At 50.7% G+C, this 21955-nt stretch overlaps 1 protein-coding gene across 1 annotated transcript in view; it reads right to left on the minus strand.

The window, feature by feature from the left end:
- Positions 1-6521: 6521 nt before the first annotated feature.
- ZFAND3 (zinc finger AN1-type containing 3) overlaps positions 6522-21955 on the minus strand; it is a 320181-nt gene continuing 304747 nt past the window's right edge. Inside the window, exon 6 of the mRNA XM_029243463.1 lies at positions 6522-6917. Within this exon, the coding sequence (XP_029099296.1) occupies positions 6763-6917 (155 nt within the window). The 3' untranslated portion in view covers positions 6522-6762. The remainder of the gene's footprint in view (positions 6918-21955) is intronic.

The raw sequence follows: 21955 nt of genomic DNA on the forward strand, positions 1-21955 counted from the left end.
CTGCCTCCCCTGAGGCCCCCTGATGGTCTAGAGGCCTTGCTTGGATGCAAGCCTGCTCTGGACCCCAGCAGACACTGATGAAGCTCAGCAAAGCCTGCTCTGGTCGGCCTCCTGTTACCAGGCAGGGGCTCTGCCTTCCTTGATGAGCCTTGTGGTTTGGGGAATGGGGGCTCTTTCTGTATGCCTGGCTGGAGGGGCCTGGACACCCCAGTCGAGGTGCGACACACCAGACGCGTTGCCAGGGAACGAGGGATGAGTGCGCAGCCAAGAAAAAGTCCCCAGGTGCCTGGCATTCTCCAGAGCCCTGGCTGGTCCCGCAGGGGACTTAACCCCCCATGAGCCAGCAGGACCAAGATGGCCCCCAAACTTGGGGAGAGACCAATAGAGCTAAACGGGAGTGCTGATGAGACCCAGCTCCAAGGAGCCCGATGCCCGCGGAGCCCTCAGCCCAGCACAGGGTGGAGGCTGACTCCCTGGGAGCTGTGGGACACCAGGCAGCAGGCTTGGCCAAGCTGTGAGGGGGGCAGTGGCAGATGAGGGCCCGTGGCTGCCCCCCAACCCCGTGAGGATGCAGTCCCACGGCGTCTGCTCTGAGGAGGTCTGGTGAGGTGGACAGAGGGGTGCTTGTGGCCTCTGGCCCTTTATTGTGAAACACCACCTTTGTAACCACTACCCAAGTCTAGAGATTGAACATGCAGAACCTCCTGCCCTTCATTTTAGGTCATGCTTTGTGGGGGAGTAAAATGCACTTTGTTGGGGCTTTTGGCGAAAGCCTTCAGCGTCACCTTCTGGTACCTCCTTGGAGGGCTGGTGCTGAGCACGGTGGGCAGGGCGGGGTGTGTGCCTCGTGGCGCCCCAGTCAAGGCGGGCTTAAAGGCGGGGGCTGCTGCAAAGCACTCTGAACGAGAAACAGGTGTAACAGTATCACACACGCAAACACGTTTTCCCATATTCTCAGTGCTTTTTCCATTTTTCTTCTGATTCTAGTTAGAACCATGAGCCCATGATGGATGTGGGACTCTTCTCAATTGCTCTTTGTCACTTCTTTAATCTTAGTAAATGAAGTGTTGATTCCTGACAAATACATTAAAAGTGTTTTATTCCTAGAAGAGTTGGGAAAAGAAAATTATTTTTAGCAAGAGTGGGATGTGTTTGGTAGACTAATTCCTTGGCCAAGAAAAAAGTAGCTTTTGAATTGTGCAAAAATTGCTCAGTAGTTATGCTGTCGCCCCAATTGTCAAACCGCTGTGCAGACAGTGCTGACCCAGTCAACTTCACCTTTTTTTAACTCAGAAGATAACAAAATTGTAATCACTTATCCTTTGTAGAGCCACGGGGAAAAAAGGAAGGTCTAATCTGTGATAAAAAGCAGAGCATCCTGTGTGCTGAGGCCATTTGATAATAAAGAAAGGGAGCGTTCCCCATTGTGGGCTTCAATTAAGAACCTCCCTTTGGATAGAGAAGAAGGGTGTCAAAGAAGGAAAAGAAAATTAAATGTGTCTCCTTCTAGGAGTTTTTCCTCATTAGTGAGTTTTGGTTTTGTTTTGTTTTCTGGTGCTACCGTGTCACTCCTGCATTCCACATGGGCGGCCAGCTCCTCTGGGTGCAGCTGAGGTGCTCAGGGTGGCGGCCGGACAGGCGGCAGCTGTGGCTGCAGTGGTGCAGGCCACGCTCCACTTCCTTTCGTGGCTGCAGCCATCCATTCTGAATGTTTGTCCTAATAACAGCTCCAGCAGGAGTTCAGTGCTCATTAGTGGCCCTAGGAATTTAAAATGCAGTTCGTGGTTCTGTGCCACCATGGTTTTCATTATTCTAATATTAAATGAGAAGTCGTCCTGGGGCCTGGTGTTTGCGCAGGAGTTTTTGGAGGAGGGGGAGGGATGTGCAGGGCAACAGGGATGCGCCCGTTTCTCCTCCTAGAAGCTGACCTGGTCATACCTGGTTACTGGACAGGATCCTGAGGCCCTGGTGTTTTGCAGAAAATGAGTGGAAACGGTGGTGGGAGGGTTTGGTCGGAAAGTAAACCAGATTCCGATACACCCCAGCCCCCGCCCCTGTGTTGAGGTGTGGGGAGAGGACCTGGGGGTTCTGCTGGTTTCCATCAGACTGGCCGCAGGAGCCGTCGCACCTCAGCAGGCGCGGGGAGCTGCATGTCCCCCACCAAACACCCCACGTGCCTTCAGGCAGGACTTTCTGCTGGACTGACACAGGCCAGGACCTGCCTCCACTGCAGAGGTGAGGACAGGCATACACTTTTGAAAATCACTGTTCTACTTTTAAAAAATTACTAAAGTAATAATGCTCATGGAATAACCTAGCAGAGGGGTGAGGGTGCCCTCCCTTTCATCTGGCTGAGTCAGTCTTGACCTGGGCCTGGTCCTTTGCTTCCTCTGTGACTGACTATCCAGATGGGCAGCAGAGCCCCTGGCCCCCGGCCGTCCTTCCCTACACCTGTCCTCTCCCAGCCAGAAGGCAGACTCTGAAAGGGGCCCGTCAAGCCCACCAAGTTAGCTTCTGCTTTCCCCCGCCCCCTAAACAACTCAAATATTCCCCTAGAGGCCTCAGGGCCTAAAGACCCACAATCATCCACCTGTAATTCATGATAAATGTCTCGTGCATTTACCCCATGCATCCTGAGTATTTAAAGCCCTGAGCAGGAGGCGCTGCTGCCTACAGCTGCCTCCACTATTGTCTCCTCTTGGCTGTCCCTGCGGCTGGGACAGCTGGAGGCCACCACCTTTGAGAGCCAGCGGCAGGAGGAGCTGAGAGGCCTGTAAGGCGGGATCTGGGGCCCAGGGCTTGGGTTCCCATGGATGCCCTGGGAACACTGGTGACACTGTTACAGCCTGTCCATCTGCTGCCAGATAGCGTCCTCCGAGGGCTTGTGGCTCAGGACAGGGAGGGTACTTGAGCAGCAGTGGGGCACAGAGGACCAGGCTGTCCAAGGTCACCATGCCCCTCGGCCTCTGCTTTCCACCCTGTGTGTGGGGGGCACTGTCCTCCCCGATGGCTGCTTCTAGCGCCACGTTCCTGGTTTACTCCCAGCTGCTACGGGGGTTTTCCCCCTCCCAGACCTGCCCCAGGCAGTGGGTCCCCATCAGTGGCCCTGGGTGCTGACAGTGAGATCCAGAAGCCTGTGCGCAGGGAGCACAGAGCTGCTGACCAGCCCAGGCCAGCTCAGAGCTCCCCAGGCCTTGGGGCCCAGCTTCTCCTGGCCTCCTTCTGCAGAGGGCAGCTCCAGTTCTCAGAGCTCCCTTCCAGAAGGGACCTGAGAGGCAGCACCAGCTCTGAGGAACAGCCAGGACGCTCTCGTCAGGCTCTCCCAGCACTGAGGTTCCAAGGCCGCTCCACCCGTACCCTCACATCTAGAAAAGCCAGAGGAGGGTGAGGACCGGACTCAGCCTCGGGACTGCGGTGTGGAGAGGGAGGGGTGGCGGGAGCACCTCAGCGTGGCCGTGGGGCTTGGCCCATGAGCTACTCTTGCCAGACGTGTATAACCTGAATTCACCCAAGAACGCAGACGTCCTCTATCTTTGGTTTCTGGGTCTGTAAAGGTTGGTGAGGACCTCTTTGATGTGGGAGGGTAGGGGCCATGCTGGGCTGGGGATGGGGAACAGCTCTTCTGAGCCATCTGTAAAGGAGGACTGTGTCCAGAAGCCCAAAGGGCACTGTTGCTGTTTGGAATACGTGTTCATTTGTGGGCAGGATGCAGCTTCATTTTGCATAGCAGCCTAGGTGAGCAAACATACAAATTGTGTGTTCACAACAACCGAGTTGACAGCTGTGAGACTGCGATGTGGCTTCCCTTCAGAAATCATGCAAAGACTCCTGTGCGTCGTGGTCCCTCCCCCACGGCTCCATGCTTTCTCTGCCTCTGGGCAGGAGGCAGACAGACAGCACCCAAACAAGCCCGTCTCCTGTGATCTCAGCTAGCCCTCTGTGGGGCCTGAGTATCACGCCCAGTACACGTGTGGATGGTGAGGTGTGGCTGACTTGCTCTAGGACGGTAAGAAAGAGGAATGTGGGCCCACGCTGTGACCACAGCTCTACAGCACCTTCTTCTCAGAACGCCTTTCCAGGCCCTGGGTACTGCAGACCCCAGGCACAACCTCTCCATCCTGAGATAGCCTAGTCTATCTTTCTTAAGGCATGTTAGGTGATCCTCTACACAGCATTTACATCATTCTGATCGTCCCCTCCGGGAATCTTTCTCCTCCAGGCCTGTCCTTCGTTAAGTCGGGTCTTGGATATGCCAGGACCCAGGAACACCCAACCCTCGCACAGCTGGGGGCCCTCTGGGCTGGTGCTCATTCTTCCCATCTCCCCCAGGTACGTAACCTCCCTGCTGCCAGAGAAGGCTGGGCCCAGCAGACACACCTCTACCCCAGGGTCTCCCGAGGTGGAACCACACAAGAGAAACCAGAGGAGCAACTGTGGAGCCTGGACACTTACCAGACAAGTGAGCCCCAGACAGTGCACACAAGAGCCCTCCATCTCTTCCAACCTCTGGCTGGGGAGACCTTTTATTGTTTTCCTGGTCATCCAGGTGGCACTTAGGAGAACCGGCAAAACAGAGAAATCCAAACTTTCATACGATTGGTTTAATTTTTTTTTTTTCAGCAGGAGAAAAAAGAATAAAGTTACAAGATTCTTTTAATATTTTCACAATGTTAAAACTAAAACTGAGCTCTAGGCTATGTGTGTAAGTAAATCTAGAACACAAAAGGGTTAAATAAGATTTTCTCTTTTAAAGATACAAGAATTTAAGCTTTCCTTACATTTAACAAACTTCACAGAACAGATACTGCCGGGGAACAAGCCCTCCCACCCCACCCCCAGCTCTGCCATCAGGAAGTGACCATGGGCTGCGAGCCCCGTGTGCGGCCGGGCTCCCCAGAGAGCCTGCTTCCCATCGCTGCCGCCGGGAAGCAGCAGCCGGTGGGGCCTGAGGAGGGCTGGAAGGGCGCCTGTGGCCTCTTCACGATCAGAGCTTGGTGGGGGGCCGAGGTGGGCCGCATCACTGAGGATGGCCAGGTACTGGCCAGAGGGCCGTGGCTTGGTAACAGTGGTAAACGTGGGCAGACCTGGCCCCTCTGCCCTGGGCTGCCCTAGAGCAAGACGCCGGTCTGGGTCCTGAAGCAAGAATTAAGGCTGGAGATTTTGCAGCGGATTCCACTCTGGTGGGGGTGGGGTGGGAGAGGAGTCGGGGAAGAGCGTGATTTCCTATTTCAGTATTTCGGACCAAAAACATTTGTAGTTGCAGGTATTAACTGTTAATTTGCAGACAGAGTTGAGCAAACACTTGCTGTGGTATAAAAGGGTAAGTTGCTGGGTTAAACTATTCCAGTAGCCTGTGTGCGGGCAGATCCAAACTGCCTCTGCAGGAGCCTCCGACCCTCACCGGCCTGGATCAGATGGGGCTCTGGGGCCATTCACCCCTGCTCAGGCTTTCAAGGGCATCTTTCTCCTGTCTACCCACCCCCCACACCTGATCGGTGATGACTTCCTAACACTGGCAAACAGGCCCATCTCCACCCATCCCCACTGGGCCTGAGCTCCTGCCTCCACTCAACTCCTCTCTGAAGAGAAACACGCTGAGAAATAGGCCCTCCCCGCACCTGCCTGAGCGAGTGTCTCTCTCAAGCTGGGCCATGGCCACGAACCTCTGTCCCTGTGACATATGCTGTCCCCCCCCTTACTAAACTTGCTATGTGGTAGAAGTGGATTGGTTGCCCTTGGACTGTGGGGCTGCACAGACATGAGAGGCGAGGCCAAGGCATCGTCCCTTGGCCTTGGAGGGGCTGAGTAGGCTCCTGCTGGAAGGGACGGAGCTGCAGGCAGCTCCCAGCTCTTCTATTGATTCCTGCTGGCTATGAAACATCTTTTTAAAAAACTTCCAATCTAGAAATCTAGCTGCAGAGGCCAGTTTGGAGGCCACAGCTGCGGTGCTGCAATTAGCCTTATTTGATCCACTGCCAGATCCCTGCACTCGGCAAACGGCGAACCAGGGCCCGTGGGGTCAGGGCGCGCCCGCGGGCGCTTCTCGTGACCAAGGGTCCTGTGTAGAAAAGGTGGTTCTCATTCGTGGACTAGGCTTGAGTGGAGCTGATTTTCAAAGTGAGGTTACTGTTTCTCTTCTCGTGTGATGAGAGAGTTTTTTCATAGCAAGTCAGGTAAATTTTCTTAACCTGTCCCCACCCCCATTTCCTGCTCAGTGGGAGAGCGAGGCCACCACCCAGCCCAGCCACGGGGCCAATCTCAACAGCCTCCCGTGGCCCGGGCATGCGTGGCCATCAGGTATCCTGGCTACTGGGACTAAGGATAGTGAAGAGGTGAAGGCCGAACACTAACCAGAGCTTCCGGCAAAGCCATGTGCGTCGTGGGGACTTGAACACCAGCTTCTCCTCCTCTATTGACTCAGAGTCTCCGTCTGGAACACTTTCCACTTAAGGCTTTTTGTAAGTTTGACTCCAGCAGTGACAGGTATGTGTTGTTTTAAATCCACTAGCCATGCTCAAAAAAAAATATTCTTCATGTTTTAATTTTATACAATGGCTAGCAGGCACCTTAGTAACCAGCCAGAAATCAATTTCAACCACCATCAACCCCTAAACTACAGTACCAGGATGGCTGGCTAAGGAAAGGAAACGGACTGGCTGTAGTCTGACGCGTGCCCAGTACAAGGTGTCTGGCTGACTTTGTCCTAAATAAGGCTAACATTAGTGAACTAAGAACAGCGTCACGTAGCGGCCAAGCCGGCCTTCAGGAGCACCCTTCCCCAATGCGCTGGCAAGAGCGCCCCACTTTCCGGTCCAGTTTCACCATTTTCATGATGGCTTCCTCTCGGCCACGGCCCATGTGGTCAAACGTACAGTCATGCTGCTCAGGGAGGCGATGCAACATACAGAACACGTAACCTGCAGCAGTGGGGGAAGCAGAGAAGACAGACCATTAGGGTGGCCTCCACGTGCACAGAGCCCAGCTCTCCCTCAGGTCCAGAGAGCAGGAGGGCCGTCCAGTGAGTGGACGATGGTTGCAGCAGGGGCTCCGGCTGCCGAAGAGCCTATTACAATATCCCCACTCTAACAAGACAGCCAGCACTTTCACGCAAGTCCAACGACATCCTCAGAACGTCCAAGGGGCACATCTGCCTTCAATGCTGTTCCTGCCTGGACCCTGAGGGTGGAACCCCAATGTGACTCTGCAGCGCCTGCCTCAGAAATGAGTGGGCTCTTGAGCCCCTTCCCTCCCAGCCCCACACAGGCGGGAGAGCCCAGAGCTGGCAGCTCAGTGCTTCCCCGGCCTGGATAAACCTCAGTTATCTACCACAAGACTCGCACTGCTTCTAGGAGACCGGGGCGGGGGGCCAGAAATGATTATGGGGACAGTGGGTGTGATCAAACCAAAGCTCACACGTGAATGGGGGCTCTCAGAGGAAAATGGGTTACTTCAAGCACTGGACAAGGTATTACATTTAAAGAGAGGAAAGAACAGAAATGTCGAGCTCCGACTGGCATCTTAATGGAGCTTGATGCTTCCAACCTCACCTGGTGGGCAGGAGGTGAGGCCCACACACTCGGGCCTCCTGGGAGCACAACGCTGGAGAACAAAGAGTTGAGAGGCCGGCAGAGCAGGTAGAGGCACAGATGAAACCCCTCTGGTAGCAAACAATGAGAGGAGGCCCTCAGGGTGTCAGCAGAGAGGCTCAGAGGACAAAGGGAACACAGTTGTGTCAGGATGTGGCCCATTCTCCCCTTCTGGTCAAATTCTAGGAGTGCTGATGGGGGTGTGGACGTGTGACAGCGACAGTCACCCGATGTTCCCTGGGTCTGTCTGGCCCTTTCTTTCAGGGGAGGGGGCGTGAGATCTGGGCTGGCTCCTCCCCATCACGTCATCCCAACAGTTGCATCTGGTCATACCTCCAGGTCCCACGGGCCTAGACCAGGTCCACAGGACTGACCTGCAGTGAGCTGGAATCCTTTCCTAAACCACCTCTCCCTGCACACTTGGGGCAGGCATCCCAGAGCAGCACCCCCGGGCCAATGCTCTCCTCACTTATTCTCCAAGCAAACATCATCCCTTCTCAGACATTTCTCTCTTTTAAGCCCAGACCCCAGCAGCCAGAGTGAATGGACAGCCACCACTTGCAAACTGTGATTCGTCCCTCTCCCCATCCTCAATTCTTTTCAGAGAAGAGGGGTGGAGGCAGTGATTTTAGAAGGATATTAGAAGTTGAAGCAAAGACTGGCCATGATGGACAACGATTTCAAAAGCCCTAACTTTTAAGATCAACTTTACCCAGAGAATATTCCTCAGCTGACACTCACAGCCCTGCTCTGATGCCTTCAGCTCATGCTGAGTATGGACAGGTGCCCACGGCGGCCTGAGCAACCAGGCCGAGCCTGGACCATCCATTGTACAGAAAAAAAAACATTATTAACTGCTTCCCAGGGAGAGCAGGGCAATATGTTTGACTCTAAATTAGGACTAGGTTTAAGGAAAGAAACAGAGATGAAATTTTTGTCTCCTGAGAAGCTGAGCTCCCACTTGGCTCAAAAGCAACGTTAAGATTAATGAGCTAGTGTGTTATATTTACTGATAAGTTCATTACTTGAAGGTATTGGATACCAGTTGTCTTTCTCCTAAAGGATTTCACAGCAGAAGCATGGATGGCCTCAATATTCATCCTGCATCTAACAAGCACAATCATCTTTTTGGAGCAAAGCCCACCTGGTCGGGGAGAACCTGCTGTCAGGTCGGAGTTTGGGGTAGGGGTACCAGCTGTGTGGCAGCAGGAAGTGTGTGGAGGCATTTCTGTCGCCAAGTCCTGACATATTTCTATACCTTCAGCATCTATGATTAGGGGTGGGAAGATCCCTGCTTCCCTTCCTTCAAGATATTGGGATGATGCAGAAGAGGGTCCCAAGGGCTCTCCTCTCCTGATGAATGGTGCTGGCTGAATAAAAGTAGCAGGAAATGGATTTACCCCTGAAATTAACTCAGCCCTGGCTCAGTCTAACACCACCCTAGTCAAAGGTAGACTGGGATGGAGGGAAGAGGCTCCAATCTTGCCCTCACTATGCCCCTGACAACTCTGCTTTAGTTTGCCTTCCGCCAACTCCTGGGGACCACCAACTCGGTGGGTGGACTTGAGAGCCCCAGGTTCTGTCTGGAAAAGGAAACAGGGCACAACAACCACAGGAACTCCTGGATGTTCTCTCTACCCACCCAAGGATTCTCCATTCAGCCAAAAACACCTTATTTCTCTACTCAAGTCCTGTGTACCTCTGTCAGACACACCTTGCTTGACACTTGCCTTTGATTTTTGAAAGGTGAAAATCACTGAACAGCAGGTAAATTTTTACCAGTTCAGCAGGGAGCAGAGCTGGTAAAAATGACAATATATGGCATTGTAATTCACTGGGGAAAAGTCTGGGGGAAATTCTGGAAGGCTAACTTCCCAAGTTGCTGCACTGAGGTTATTAGATGATATAAATTAAGCTCAATTCCCTCTCCTGTCAAGTTCACTCACCAAGTGGAAGTTACATGCTGGAACTTGTCCCAAATGCTGAGTAGGTATTATCCACTGACAGCAGCCAATTGGCTAAATGTACTTTGGTGTCAGTAGTTGGGGTGGGCTGTTCTGGATACAGGAAAGCATTCGGGGGTGACTGGGGGGGGTGAATCTTTATTCTCTTCTCTCGATACCCACAGACCTGTTTCCAGAAACCACTCAAGTGTCATGAACGTTCAGTTATTCTCTGAAATCTGGAGACCAGGCTGGGCATATGGAGAGAAGTGAGTGAGGCTGCTGGGGAAGCAGACTGTTCTCACTGCAGTGATGAACACAGTTTTAGAGCACAAGGGGATTTACAGCCTCAACACCTCCTCATGCCGTTTATTAGAAACCAAGTGGGGCCTTTCCAGAGTGGGTCAGCCAAGGCAGTGTCCAGAGGGAAGGAAAGCAGAAAGGACACTGAACTGGTCAGCAGAGCTGCGACAGGGGCTTTGGTATTACTACCCAGGGTATCATGAAATGCTTTCTCCCCGATTTTAAAAAGTTATATACCATTATCAGACTCACTCAGTATGTACAATGCACATCTACACCCTCCTTATGGCCCCACAGTTCAGCATCATGTAGTATTGAAAACAATCTCAATATACTTTTGCTTATGACAGCTATATGCACATCAGTGCTTTGCAGAGAGAAGCAGTAGAATAATGATTAAAAGGATACCAACTCCCCAAAAGCGAGGAAAACACCCAAGGCAAAAGTTTTTGAAAAAAGATCAGCCTATAATACTAAATGTGGTTTGACCTCAGCCCTTTCCCCTGCCACATCACACAACTGCCGCCTGCTCCTGGGAGCCCCAGATCACTGGTTTTCCATGAAATACTGGCTAGGAGGAAGCCGCAGAGCTCCGTCAAGGCTGCGGAGCCGTTTTCAGTAAATTTCACAAAACGCTCAAGAACTTGTGTGGGTGTTTGTTTGTTTGTCAGGGCAGAAGAGCAATTTGGGATGAGCCCTTGATTAAAAGGCGAGGGTGCAGAAGAGCTGTCTAAGCACTGGGTCCCACGGCACACCTTCCAGGCCCCTCTCCACCTGCCACTGCCTGGCTCCTGACAGGCCATCCTGGGCATGGGGAGAGGAGAGGAGAGGAGGCCCGACCAGCACAGTGAGACAAGCCAGCCGTCCTGCCCCCGTTCTGCAAGCTACGCAGCAACGTCTCCGGCAGCTACACCCTCATTTCGAAAAAACCCTTCAACTGAGCAGGCAGCCTCAGGGCTGGACGAAGAGGCCTGCCCAGGGAGCCACAGGGGCTGAACCGCGCGGGGCTCCTCCCAGGGTGCTGTGGCTGTGGACAGCAACAGAGGGGGCAGAGCAGGCAAAAGGCAAAAAGTACAATTCAAGACCTATCTTAACCCTCTGTCCTGAAAGGGTCCCATGTGAACGAGAAACGCAGAGGCAGCTCGCTCAGGTCACCCTCACCCTGAACAGAGAGGCCGGGGGATTCCTGTGGGAGGACAAGCATTTCAGTGCAGGCCGCTCACGGTTATAAACAAGCACACCTGGTCTCAGCCCTCCTGGTGTAGAGCCACAGGCCACATAGACCTGAAGATGCTCGACACCTTAAATCTCTAAAAACACATTCCTGGCAGAAAATGGATCCAAGGTTCACTCTTCCAAGACTCACTCTTCCAAGACTCATAAAGGTCTGACATGCAGGTTTCTAAAAATGCTCATCTGGTGGGAACCAAACTTCAGCTTTTAAAGCTAACATCTGAAAGTCATCCATTTCATTCAGACGCCCTCATCCATAGCTAAATCTCACCTCTGCTCACACAGAGACGGGTGTGGGTATTTTGAGACTATACACCAGGATTGAGAACAGTCTGACAAATGCCATCATTAAGCAAAGATGATATAACTAACACTCAGTACCTGACTATAAGTGCTATAAAGTTGTAACAGTATTTCCTGTTTCACTTGTTGACAAAAATCATTGACAATCACTGCCCAAGAGGAACACCCAGGGCCTGAGGAGAAAGGGTCACTACCTCTCAGCCGTGCTGGCAGGCAGGGGCCCTGAGGGCAGCTCAACCAGATAATTGGCCTCATCGGCCAGTCCCCTTTCCCCCGACTCCCTGACTCTCCCCCTCACCCCATCCTCAGGCACCACTGTGGTGTTGGGGGTGAGGAAGGTGTGTGGAGGAGGAGCTGGAGCACTGAGGGCGGAGCCAACCTGTCACCCCGCAGGCAGTACAGCCCCTATCCTTGGCTGAGGCCCCGGATCCCCAGGCCACTGCTTCCCTCTGAACCTTAAGAACTGAGCAGGGGTTGGAACTGTCTTTTTCCCATGGAATTTCCTAAAGGAGACAAAGAAAGCGATGCCAGAATTCACAAAGTCTGAACCCTTGACATTTTTATTCAATCCCTGCCAGACAGAAATGTTGCTTATTGGCTTTATCTTGGAGTAAAAAAGCACCATTTAAAAGTTGACAAAACTGGGCAGCTCTGGATACTTGTGGACTTTAATTAATTAAACATTTGTTTTCCTACAGATCCCCCCCCACTCGGGGGCTCTCCCAAAGTGGCCATTTTCAGTGACGCCTCAGACCAGGGTGGGCCTCGGCTCCAGCTGCTCCGGTGTTTTCACCTCACTCACAAGAAATGTTTTACACTTTCTTGCTCATTTGAATTTCAGATCGTCAGAGGTTCAAGCAGAACCTAAAAATACTGACAAGCCTTGTGGACCGAGGCACTGTAAAATGATCTCCAGGTGTGCAGCCTCAGGCGGCGCCATGCGCGTATGCGCTATCCAGACTGACGCGTCTGTTCCCGGTGCCTGCCCACCAGCAACAAGCCCCAGGCAGATGTGTCCAGGGAGGAGGTAAATCAGAGAATGCACCTTGATATTTTTATCCAAACAGCAAACAGAGCCCACCCAAGGCCTCCCAAAGCTCCCTGAGAAACCTAGGTAACAGAGCCTCCAAATCTCAGGTCAATAGGTACCATTTGCTATCTGAAGTGTCTACTTCAAACATAAACAACAAATATACCTGACTCGTGTCTGAAATAACCAGGCAAGCGCATTAGAAGAAAAGAATCACATTTTTCCAACAACAAAAAAGTTTCTTAAAACTCAGGACAGCTAACTGACCTCACAGCTAATTTTAAGTACATGTTAGGAACAGCAGGTGGGTACAGGAAAGCCTGTTGGAAAGCATTAACCATTTATACTCCCACCAGCAGCAATCCCTGGATTACACCATGTCCGCTGACCCAATCAATGCCCAAGGCAGAATTTGTAGCACAGAAATGCATTAAAGGATCTTAATGCATTTTATTTCATCAGGCCCATGGTACAGGCAAAGCAGCCACAGGTGTTTCGGGAATGGAACGCGTCTGTTTTACATTCTCCTCCATCCCTGACTTTGCATGGAGGAGGGAAAAGCAATCACACTCCAAGAACAAGAACTGGATCGTGGCTCACTGAGTTAGCTCACACAGTGCTCGGCTGGGCTGGGGGAGGGAAAGGGTAGATGGACAGAGTCAGCTGCCCAAGGAGCTGGAACCAAAGCCACAGTGAACCACCAAGCAGGCATCAGTCTCTTTTCCAAGGGGAAGGAGAACATGCAATTTAGAAGAGCCCAGTGTACTCAACAATTTAGTAAAAACCACAGAACAATACCAAGACAGCTCTAAAACAGAAGCAATCATTTTTTCCCCCAAATCAATTAAAACATCAGTTAGATACAAGCTAAACACTACAACAAAAAGCACTGTGACAGAAGGCAAAGATACACAACAAGCCCACGCAAAGAGCACTCGCGAAGGCCCTGGGAGCAGCCGGTGGTGAAGGGGAGCCGCGCTGTCACGGCCCAGCTTAATGAAGCTCCCGACACGGTGTGTGCACACGTCAGTTCCCAAGTATAGAAAAATCCACCATTCTTGGTGTCCTTTATTGCCATCTCTTCAGACTGCTTCATTCTTGCAAAAACTCTGACCTCCTTCCTTTCGTCCGTGGGGAATGTTCGCCCTGTCCCAGGAACATCTCCTTCTACCACCCGACGTCCAGAGAACAAGTCTTCCACCCTTCATTCCTGCCTCCACCCAGGAAAAGCCTACCCTATTTTTACCACAGGGTGTGTGTGGGAGGTAGGGGTGGGCCGGGCCTGGGGTCCAGGTGCCCGCACCAGGAAGGAAACTGTGCCCTCAGCTTTGACCTGAGAACCCTCCCCCAGCAAGCTCTGTAACCCCTCGGTGCACGAGGAGAAGGGGGCTGGCTGCAGGCTCACGTTGTGCTAGGCTGTTTTACCTAGAGATGAACATATATTTTAAAACTGAGAGAAAATGGCTCAAGGCAGCTTCTGCCACAGGAATAATGACTTGCTCTTTCAAACATTTCCTTTCAGTAGCTGAAAGCAGGCAGCCAGCGTCAGCCTCTTAGGAGCTGGGGCATATTTTAGCATCCAAAAGCCCTACAAGGTGCTTGCATTCCTGGCCTCCTCTTTCCTCTGCCCACCCCCACCTCTCTGGGGCCTCAGGAGAATAGTGAGGTACAAGCAGGAAACTTCTTTTTTGGGGGAGACCTTATCCTCCTCTCCGCAGGCTCCTGATTTGTTGGCCTTCTCTTTCAGTATTTCCTTGTCCTGTAAAAGATTATCCTCTCAGAGAGGTCTCCTAGAAAACCAACTCCAAAGCTGCAGTGGAGGCAAAACAAGGGCCAAACCCATCCTACCCAAGAGCAGCCGAGGGCAAAGCTTGGGCCCACGGGGGCAACTTAGTTAAAGCCAGGCTCCTCACACACGGCTCAGCAGAAAACTGTGGCCTGTTTCACCACCCCTGAAGGCTACACTGGCAAAAGCCAGTTCATCCAAGTCCAGAATGGCCAAGTGGCAATGCCGTCAGGGGATACCAGACTGCAGATGCCATGCGTCTCTCTAGAACAACACCTGGAAAAGAGAGGAATACTCACCCCATTTTTCTCTGCTGGCCTTTCAACAATCCACATACTGGGGTCACAGGGGAGGACAGAGATGACAGACCGGCGTTGGGAGAAACCTCTGGCTTAGTCCCACCTCTGCTGCTATGGCATGTCCCTTAGGGCAACCTCAAGTTCTCTTTCTGGATAATTCAGTGAGGATCTTGTGCTCTGGAGCCCAAGTACTGGATTCGTGTTCCAGCTGCACTGCTTTGACAGTTGTGTGCTGCTAGTAAGCCATTTAGCCTTTCAGACCTTCAGGTGTGTCTCCTATAAATGGGGTTGTTACGGGCACTAAAGACTAGAGCAGCTGAAGCCTCGACTCAAGGAAGGTTGGCTGTTACCAGGATAGCTCTTCCAGCTGTTGTTGCCCTTCACACCTTACATAGTACTACTCACTCAGCTGGTTTCAAGGCTGGATGCCCCCTCCTCCCCTGCTCCTTCCCCCTACTCACATGGCTTTCTTTCTGCTACACAGCATTTTACACAAAGAAAATTTCTTTACACAAAGAAAATCCACCTTCCAATGCAGGGGATGCAGGTTCAATCCCTGGTGGGGAAACTAAGATCCCACATGCTGTGGGGCAACTAAGCCCGTGTGCTGCAACTACTTAGCTCACGCGCCTCAAGGAGCCCACGTACCATAAACTACAGAACCCATGTGCCCTGGAGCGTGTGGCCACAGCTTGAGAGAGAAAACCCACAAGCCACAACTAGAGAGATGCCCATGCGCCACAACAAAAGATCCTGCATGCCACAACTAAGACCTGACACAGCCAAAGAAAAAGAGAGAGGAGGGAGGGAGGGAGGGAGGGAAAGAAGGAAGTAAATTTTTAAATGTATAAAAAATAAAAGAATATTTACTGCTGGTAACTGTGCCCTCGCCCCCTTTCCTGGAGAGGACCACCACCACACAGTTTACTTCCAACCACCTGGGTGAACAGGGTACAGCGAACGCAGCGTAAAGATGATTACTGTCTGGCTCTGGCTTTGGATGTATTTTTTAAATTTTTTTGCAGTAGCAAGTTTACTTTCCTAATTATGCTTTTCTATTGCTGTTACTAATATGAGCCTGTATTTGCTGAGCTCACTCTGAGAGGCAACCCAGAAATGTCCAAGATGGCATTAGATGCTTTCTTGGAATTAAAACTTTGCTGTAACTCATGATCACAAATGTGCCGAGTACAGATAATGAAGAACTGAACGTAAACACACAGGTTCCCACTGACATTCGTTTCCTATTCTACCCTAGTATTTTGGTCAATTACTCCAGATTCCAAGGAAAATTAATCCTGGGGTAGCAGTTCAGTTCAAGGGAAGAGCAATTTAATTGATGCAAGAGAATTAACACAAAGCTGGCCCTTTAATCTGTGCGTCTGGAACTTTCCCCCTTCCTGGTCAATCTGTAACCGAGGTGCACAGCTCTAAAGAACACATGTCATCACATGTATTAATCACAAGGATGCACAAACTCCATCACGTGCGACTCGGAGCTTCTGTCTCCCACTGGACAGCAACAGCCTGTTGCTGCACAGCGGGTGTCCTCACAAGGATCCAGGGAGGAAGAGGCCCGCTCCTGAGCTCCCTGAGGAGCAAATGGGCTGTCACTAGTTAAGCCTCCTTGACCCACAGCAAATGTCTTCAACGGCCACAGCCACCGCCTGCCACCTCCCACTCTACGGCGTAAGAACAACCCATCTCCTGCATTACAAGCAGTATCTTGACTGATACCTAACAGAAAATTTGGCTTGAGAAAATCATCTGACACCTGCATGAACACTTCCCCCAGCTCCCCCGCAGCCCCGGAGGACTTTTCTGGAGGACTCATTGGAATAACTACAGCAGGCCTGGCTGGCTGCTGCGGAAGAGAGCCACTGGGGGAGATCCCCACAGGCCAGGGTCACCTGTCTCCCAGGTATCCACCAGGTACTGTACATTTTACATGTACAGCAGTTGGTGAGGTACCCAAAGCAAAGAGGGGCACTTCTTGTCATCCCCTCTGTCCAACCATGTCCCAGGCACTGGGGTAGAAAATAAACTAGACAGTTCGGTGGCCCAAACTCTCAACTCCACAGGGGACAACAGAGAAAGAGAACATCTTTCAAATCACAGGAGGAAATAAGCAGCAGCCCCTCCCAAGCTCACACTACCCCATGAGTCAATGCCGGGATTCTCCAACACCACCACACCTCAACTTCTGCTCTCTTCCCTTTTCTTTTTTGGGCCTCAGTAACTATGGTTGCCTTAACTCCTGATCTGACAGCAGAGGGTGTTTTCTGGACTGCAGACTCGAGGGCAGGTCAAGTTTGGTGATGTTGAGTACCCACACCAAGCAGCCTCTATATGCTGCTGCCCTCACCTCTCTGCAAAGCCTGCAGTAAATGCCTTCATTCCCTACTGGGTTCTGCCTAACTCCGAACAGGGATGGGAATAACATCTTAACAAATAAGGAGACGTGGAAAGGTGAGAAATTTCCTAGACAAGCCAGCTGATCCAATTACTTTAGGCACTTCTCCAATAAATTATAGGGCGGACTCACTTACCCTTTTCAGTTTGTGGCCTCTGAACTCTGCTCCAATATCTCACGGTCAGTCTTGACCACCCACATCTGCAGTGTGACAGCTCCTCTCCCACCAGCTAGGAGAGCACCAGCTCTCAGCACTTCCTCCCTGCCTCACCAGCACTTGTTTCTTTTCAGTCTCTGGGTCTCATGCCCTTCGTGGGTCCGTCCCAGGGACCCAGCCCCCTGGCAGGGTGACTTAGAGTCTCAGAGGCTGAACAGTTCTAGCAACACCAGACACTGTGTGAGAGCCAACAACCCTCCACCACTGTGCCTGGGGCTCTGGCTAGTGGGCGGCCTTCTCCATATCTGCCTTCCAAAAGACAGCAGCACCCCGCCCCCCAAATGCAAGTTCTCTTTTGGTAACGCTGGCTACAAAGTCAACCAACACTGCACAGCTGTGCTGCTATCTGCCACAGTCTTATTCAGGCTCATTTCCGACAACAAAGCAGCAAAACTTGAAGCGGCAAGGCTTTTCCTGGAGTCTGCATCTTCAGGGGCCAAGAGGTGAGGAGTAAGGACTATCATGTGATCTTGTCAGAACCTCAGTCTGCTTAGCTAAAAGCACTTTCCAGAAGCAAAAACAAACTTCACTGATATTGATCTCTTCAGAGGAAAGGTCCTATAGAAATCTCACCTAATAAATAAAGGATTCAAGCTCCAGTGTTGGGCTGTCAGTCCAGGAAGGGAAAGAAGCTATCAGACTCAAGGAGTCAAGAGTATTTATTGGTCATCTGTGCACTGTTTACAGAGCTCTATTCTAGGGGCTGGGTGGAGGAGAGGGGGAAAAAAGAAGTCACTAGTTCCCGGCTTTTAAGACAGCTGGAGACGCACAGAGAAGAAAATGCTGAAGGACACAAGAAGCAAAGCAAGAAATCAACTGCAAATAAAATCAATACAATCCAGCTATGTGTAATAAATCGGGGGCACTGAGGAGAGGTCAACTGCATAAGGTATCCTGGAGGAGGTAAGTTTTCAAGGAAAATGAGGACATGAATTCGCACTCAGGAGAAAATGGAACAAACACGTCAATGAGAATTAAGTGCCACTGTGTCTCTCATTATCCAGGCGCAGTGGGGGACAAAAAAGGGGCAATGCCATGGACCCTGTCCTCCAGAAGCATCGCATCTAGATGGAGCAACAAGTGGCACACGGAACAGTGGTTCCCAGACAGGAGGTCGCATAAATTGTTACCAATGAATGTTTCCTTGAGATGGGGACGTGCTCAAGGAACTGCTAAGAACTATACAGCTGAAAATAGAGACAACTCATGCTGCAGTCATACCCTCACTGTTTAGGGCACCCCATGGGCCAGTGTGGGAACATGAAAAAGTGGTGAGATTCTGGCAGCTCAACAGACCTGGGTTCAAGTGCTCCCTGATATTTCTGAGTTACTTAACTTCAAAGCTTGAGTTTTCACCTCTGTAAAAAGGGAGTACCGTCTCTCCAACCATGCTTTTGTAAGAGTCAAATGATGTAACACAGTTGCAGGCATCCAGCACATAGCTGGTGCTCAATAAAGCTGTTCTTCAAAGATTATTGTTTTTGTTTCTTATGAATGTATTTTATTTATTTATTTTTTGGCTGCGTTGGGTCTTCATTGCTGCGCGGCTTTCTCTACTTGCGGTGAGCAGGGGCTACTCTTCGTTGCAGTGTGCGGCTTCTTTGCAGTGGCTTCTGTTGTTGCAGAGCACAGGCTCTAGGCGCGTGGGCTTCAGTAGTTGCAGCACATGGGCTCAGTAGTTGTGGCTCACGGGCTCTAGAGTACAGGCTCAGTAGTTGTGGCACATAGGCTTAGTTGCTCTGAGGCACGTGGGATCTTCCCAGACCAGGGCTCAAACCCTTGTCCCCTGCAGTGGCAGGTGGATTCTTAACCATTGCGCCACCAGAGAAGCCCTAAAGCTGTTCTTCTTCCTTCACCCAGAGGATCACAACTGCAGTGGTACACGGTTCACCCATTCACTCATTCAGGCAACACTGCACACCAGGTACTATATATCAGGGGCGGAGAGCTACTAAAGAACACAATATGGTCCCTGTCCTCCAGTGCTTATGGTCTGGGAGGAAGTACAGACATGCAGTCAATTTCAGTATGTTCTGAGAACTACAGCAACAGAGGCCAACCATGGACTCCACAGAGGACTTTTGAGCAGTCCCACAAGGAGATCAGCAGGTGAAAGGTTTTATTAAAAAGACTCTCATATTTTGTGACGGCCTCTGATGAGGAAAACTATGGGGGCAAGCACTGAGCCCAATCTGGCATTCCTGTACCCCACCCTGCCCTTGATGTCCCCACACGATTCTTCAGTCCCTGTGAATGAACTTGCTACTGGAAGGAACTGGGGTGCTGGAAAGCCAAAGCCACTGTGTTCAAATATCTGAAGGGAAGCCTTGCAGGAGAGGAAGATGATTTGTGACAGGTCTCTCCAGAGGGCAGAGTGAGGAGGAATGAGGACATGTCATGTACGGAGGCTGGTTTTAGTTCAACGGAGGAAGCACCCAGTCAGTCTAAGCTGCCTGCAACAAGACAGGCCTCACTCCCTGCAGGCTGGAGATGTACATGGTGGCTGGGTTACCTGCCAGGGCAGGGCAAGGCTGATGTAGTTTCTGCAGCATTAGTTCAGGGAGTTGGACTGGCACCAGATGGATAACTTCTAAGTCCCTTAAGTGCTTGGACTCTGTGTCAGAGAGTGATAGGTTTGTTAGGCAGGAGTGAGAGACTGGTGTGGTTATACACAGTAGGTCTGTGACCTGTAGTTTCTGTGAGCCCCAAAGAGCCCATCTTATTCATGTGCAAGATGAATCACCAGTTTTATTTAGGCAAATACACCCATCCCCAAAGTTGAGTATTTAATTAAACCAAAAGCAAATAATTTTAATCAGGCCAAGCAAGCAATGCTGCTCTTATAACAGACCTGTCTCGCCTGATATTTCCCCCTCTACCAATAAAAATTCAAGGCAGATAAAAGTATGTAAAAATAAATAATGTTAAGGTTTTCTCTCCAAACCTTATTCCTTAAGTCAATTATTCCATTGGGAAACCCTCAGGTTGTACATGTACGCCGGCATCAAGAATTTCCATGGAGGGCTTCCCTGGTGGCGCAGTGATTGGGAGTCTGCCTGCCAATGCAGGGGACACGGGTTCGAGCCCTGGTCCAGGAAGATCCCACATGCCGCAGAACAACTAAGCCCGTGCGCCACAACTACTGAGCCTGCATGTCTAAAGCCTGTGCTCCACAACAGGAGAGGCCGCGACAATGAGAAGCCTGCGCACCAAGAGTGGCCCCTGCTCACCGCAACTAGAGAAAGCCCACGCGCAGAAACGAAGACCCAACACAGCCAAAAATAAATAAATAAATATTTTTTTAAAAAAAAGAAGAATTTCCATGGAGACTGGGCCAGATATTCTCCCATTCACCTGCTTAGGCCTGCCTTCAAACACTACCACAAAAGGACGTTCCCCTAAAGAAAACCAGCAGGCTCACCAGAACACCACATTTCATTGACTTCTAATTTTTTCTTGTATGTTATTACAAGAAATAATAACAGATGGGGTACCTACTATAGGCCACATAACTCTAACAGGGGCAGTGGGAAGCTACAGAACAACACATGGTCCTGCTCTCTGAGTATTTTAGAATCTAGCAGGAGAGAGGAGACCAGTGGAGGAAGGCATGTGTTAAACACTCAGAAGATGTAAATCTCTGATTGAAAGAGAATGGAGTTGCCTAGATCTGACATAAAACCTCTGACGTGCATGACCTCATTGGAAATTTCTATTAACTATTTTGTCTTAAATTACCTTTACATTTCCTATGAAGAAATGAGCTACTAAGTGTATAGGCAGTATATCAAACTTTGGGGTACACTAGAATTGCCTGAGCAACTGCATTTCTGCTTTCCAAAGACGCATCCCCACCTACTCAGGGACTCTGAAGTGCTGGTCTGAGGCCTGCACTTTTTAAGAAGTTCTACTCAAGGGCTTCCCTGGTGGCGCAGTGGTTGAGAGTCCGCCTGCCGATGCAGGGGACACGGGTTCATGCCCCGGTCCGGGAAGATCCCACATGTTGCGGAGCGGCTGGGCCCGTGAGCCATGGCCGCTGAGCCTGTGCGTCTGGAGCCTGTGCTCCGCAACGGGAGAGGCCACAACAGTGAGAGGCCCGCGTACCTCAAAAAAAAAAAAAAAAAAAGTTCTACTCAAGAGGGAGTCACATAAGAATATAGTATGATGACAGAGAGTGTTTACTAGCAGATTATCTGCATACAATGTACTAAACACAAATTAGTTTTAACTACACACATAAAAGGACATTTCTTTAGCAACACCTTTGTGAACAATTTGATATCAATTCTGAAAGAAATACTATTTTAATCCTGTTATTTTGACTAAATACTATTTTTACCACAACTGGTCTAATTTGGTGACATTTTGCTGTGAAGGGTCCATATAAGAGTCCCAAGTCCTGAACAAGGTTCTGGAGGCTGAACTAAGAGGAGGTTAAGAGAGTCAGGTGTATTAATCTGGAGGAAAGACCAAGAAATCTTCTGGGTACTTCAGAGGAGATAAGAACAGAAGTCCCCCAGGGATGGCCAAGAATATGTGACAAGAAGCTGTAGTCAGTGGGGGCTGAAAGCTATGCTGGAGGGAGGGAGAGTGGGCTCTGCTATGAGCAGTTATGTTGGTCAGAAACTCTTCAGCAGTCCTTGAGTTTCAGATCAAAGCCTGCGTGAAATACCAACATTTAGCACACAGGTGTGATATGAGGCTAGTGGCAACTTTTCTGGCCTTAGTTTCCTCGTTTACAACAAACAAACAAAAAAATGGGGGAGGGGGCGTTGGACTAAATGATTGCTAAGGCTTCCTCTCATCTTGGTGGCATGTGATTCTATTACCTATCTACCCACA

This window comes from Monodon monoceros, unplaced genomic scaffold (genome assembly GCF_005190385.1).
Source record: "Monodon monoceros isolate NGI ecotype Baffin Bay Population unplaced genomic scaffold, NGI_Narwhal_1 Super_Scaffold_3, whole genome shotgun sequence".
In the NCBI taxonomy this organism is placed as follows: Eukaryota; Metazoa; Chordata; class Mammalia; order Artiodactyla; family Monodontidae; genus Monodon; species Monodon monoceros.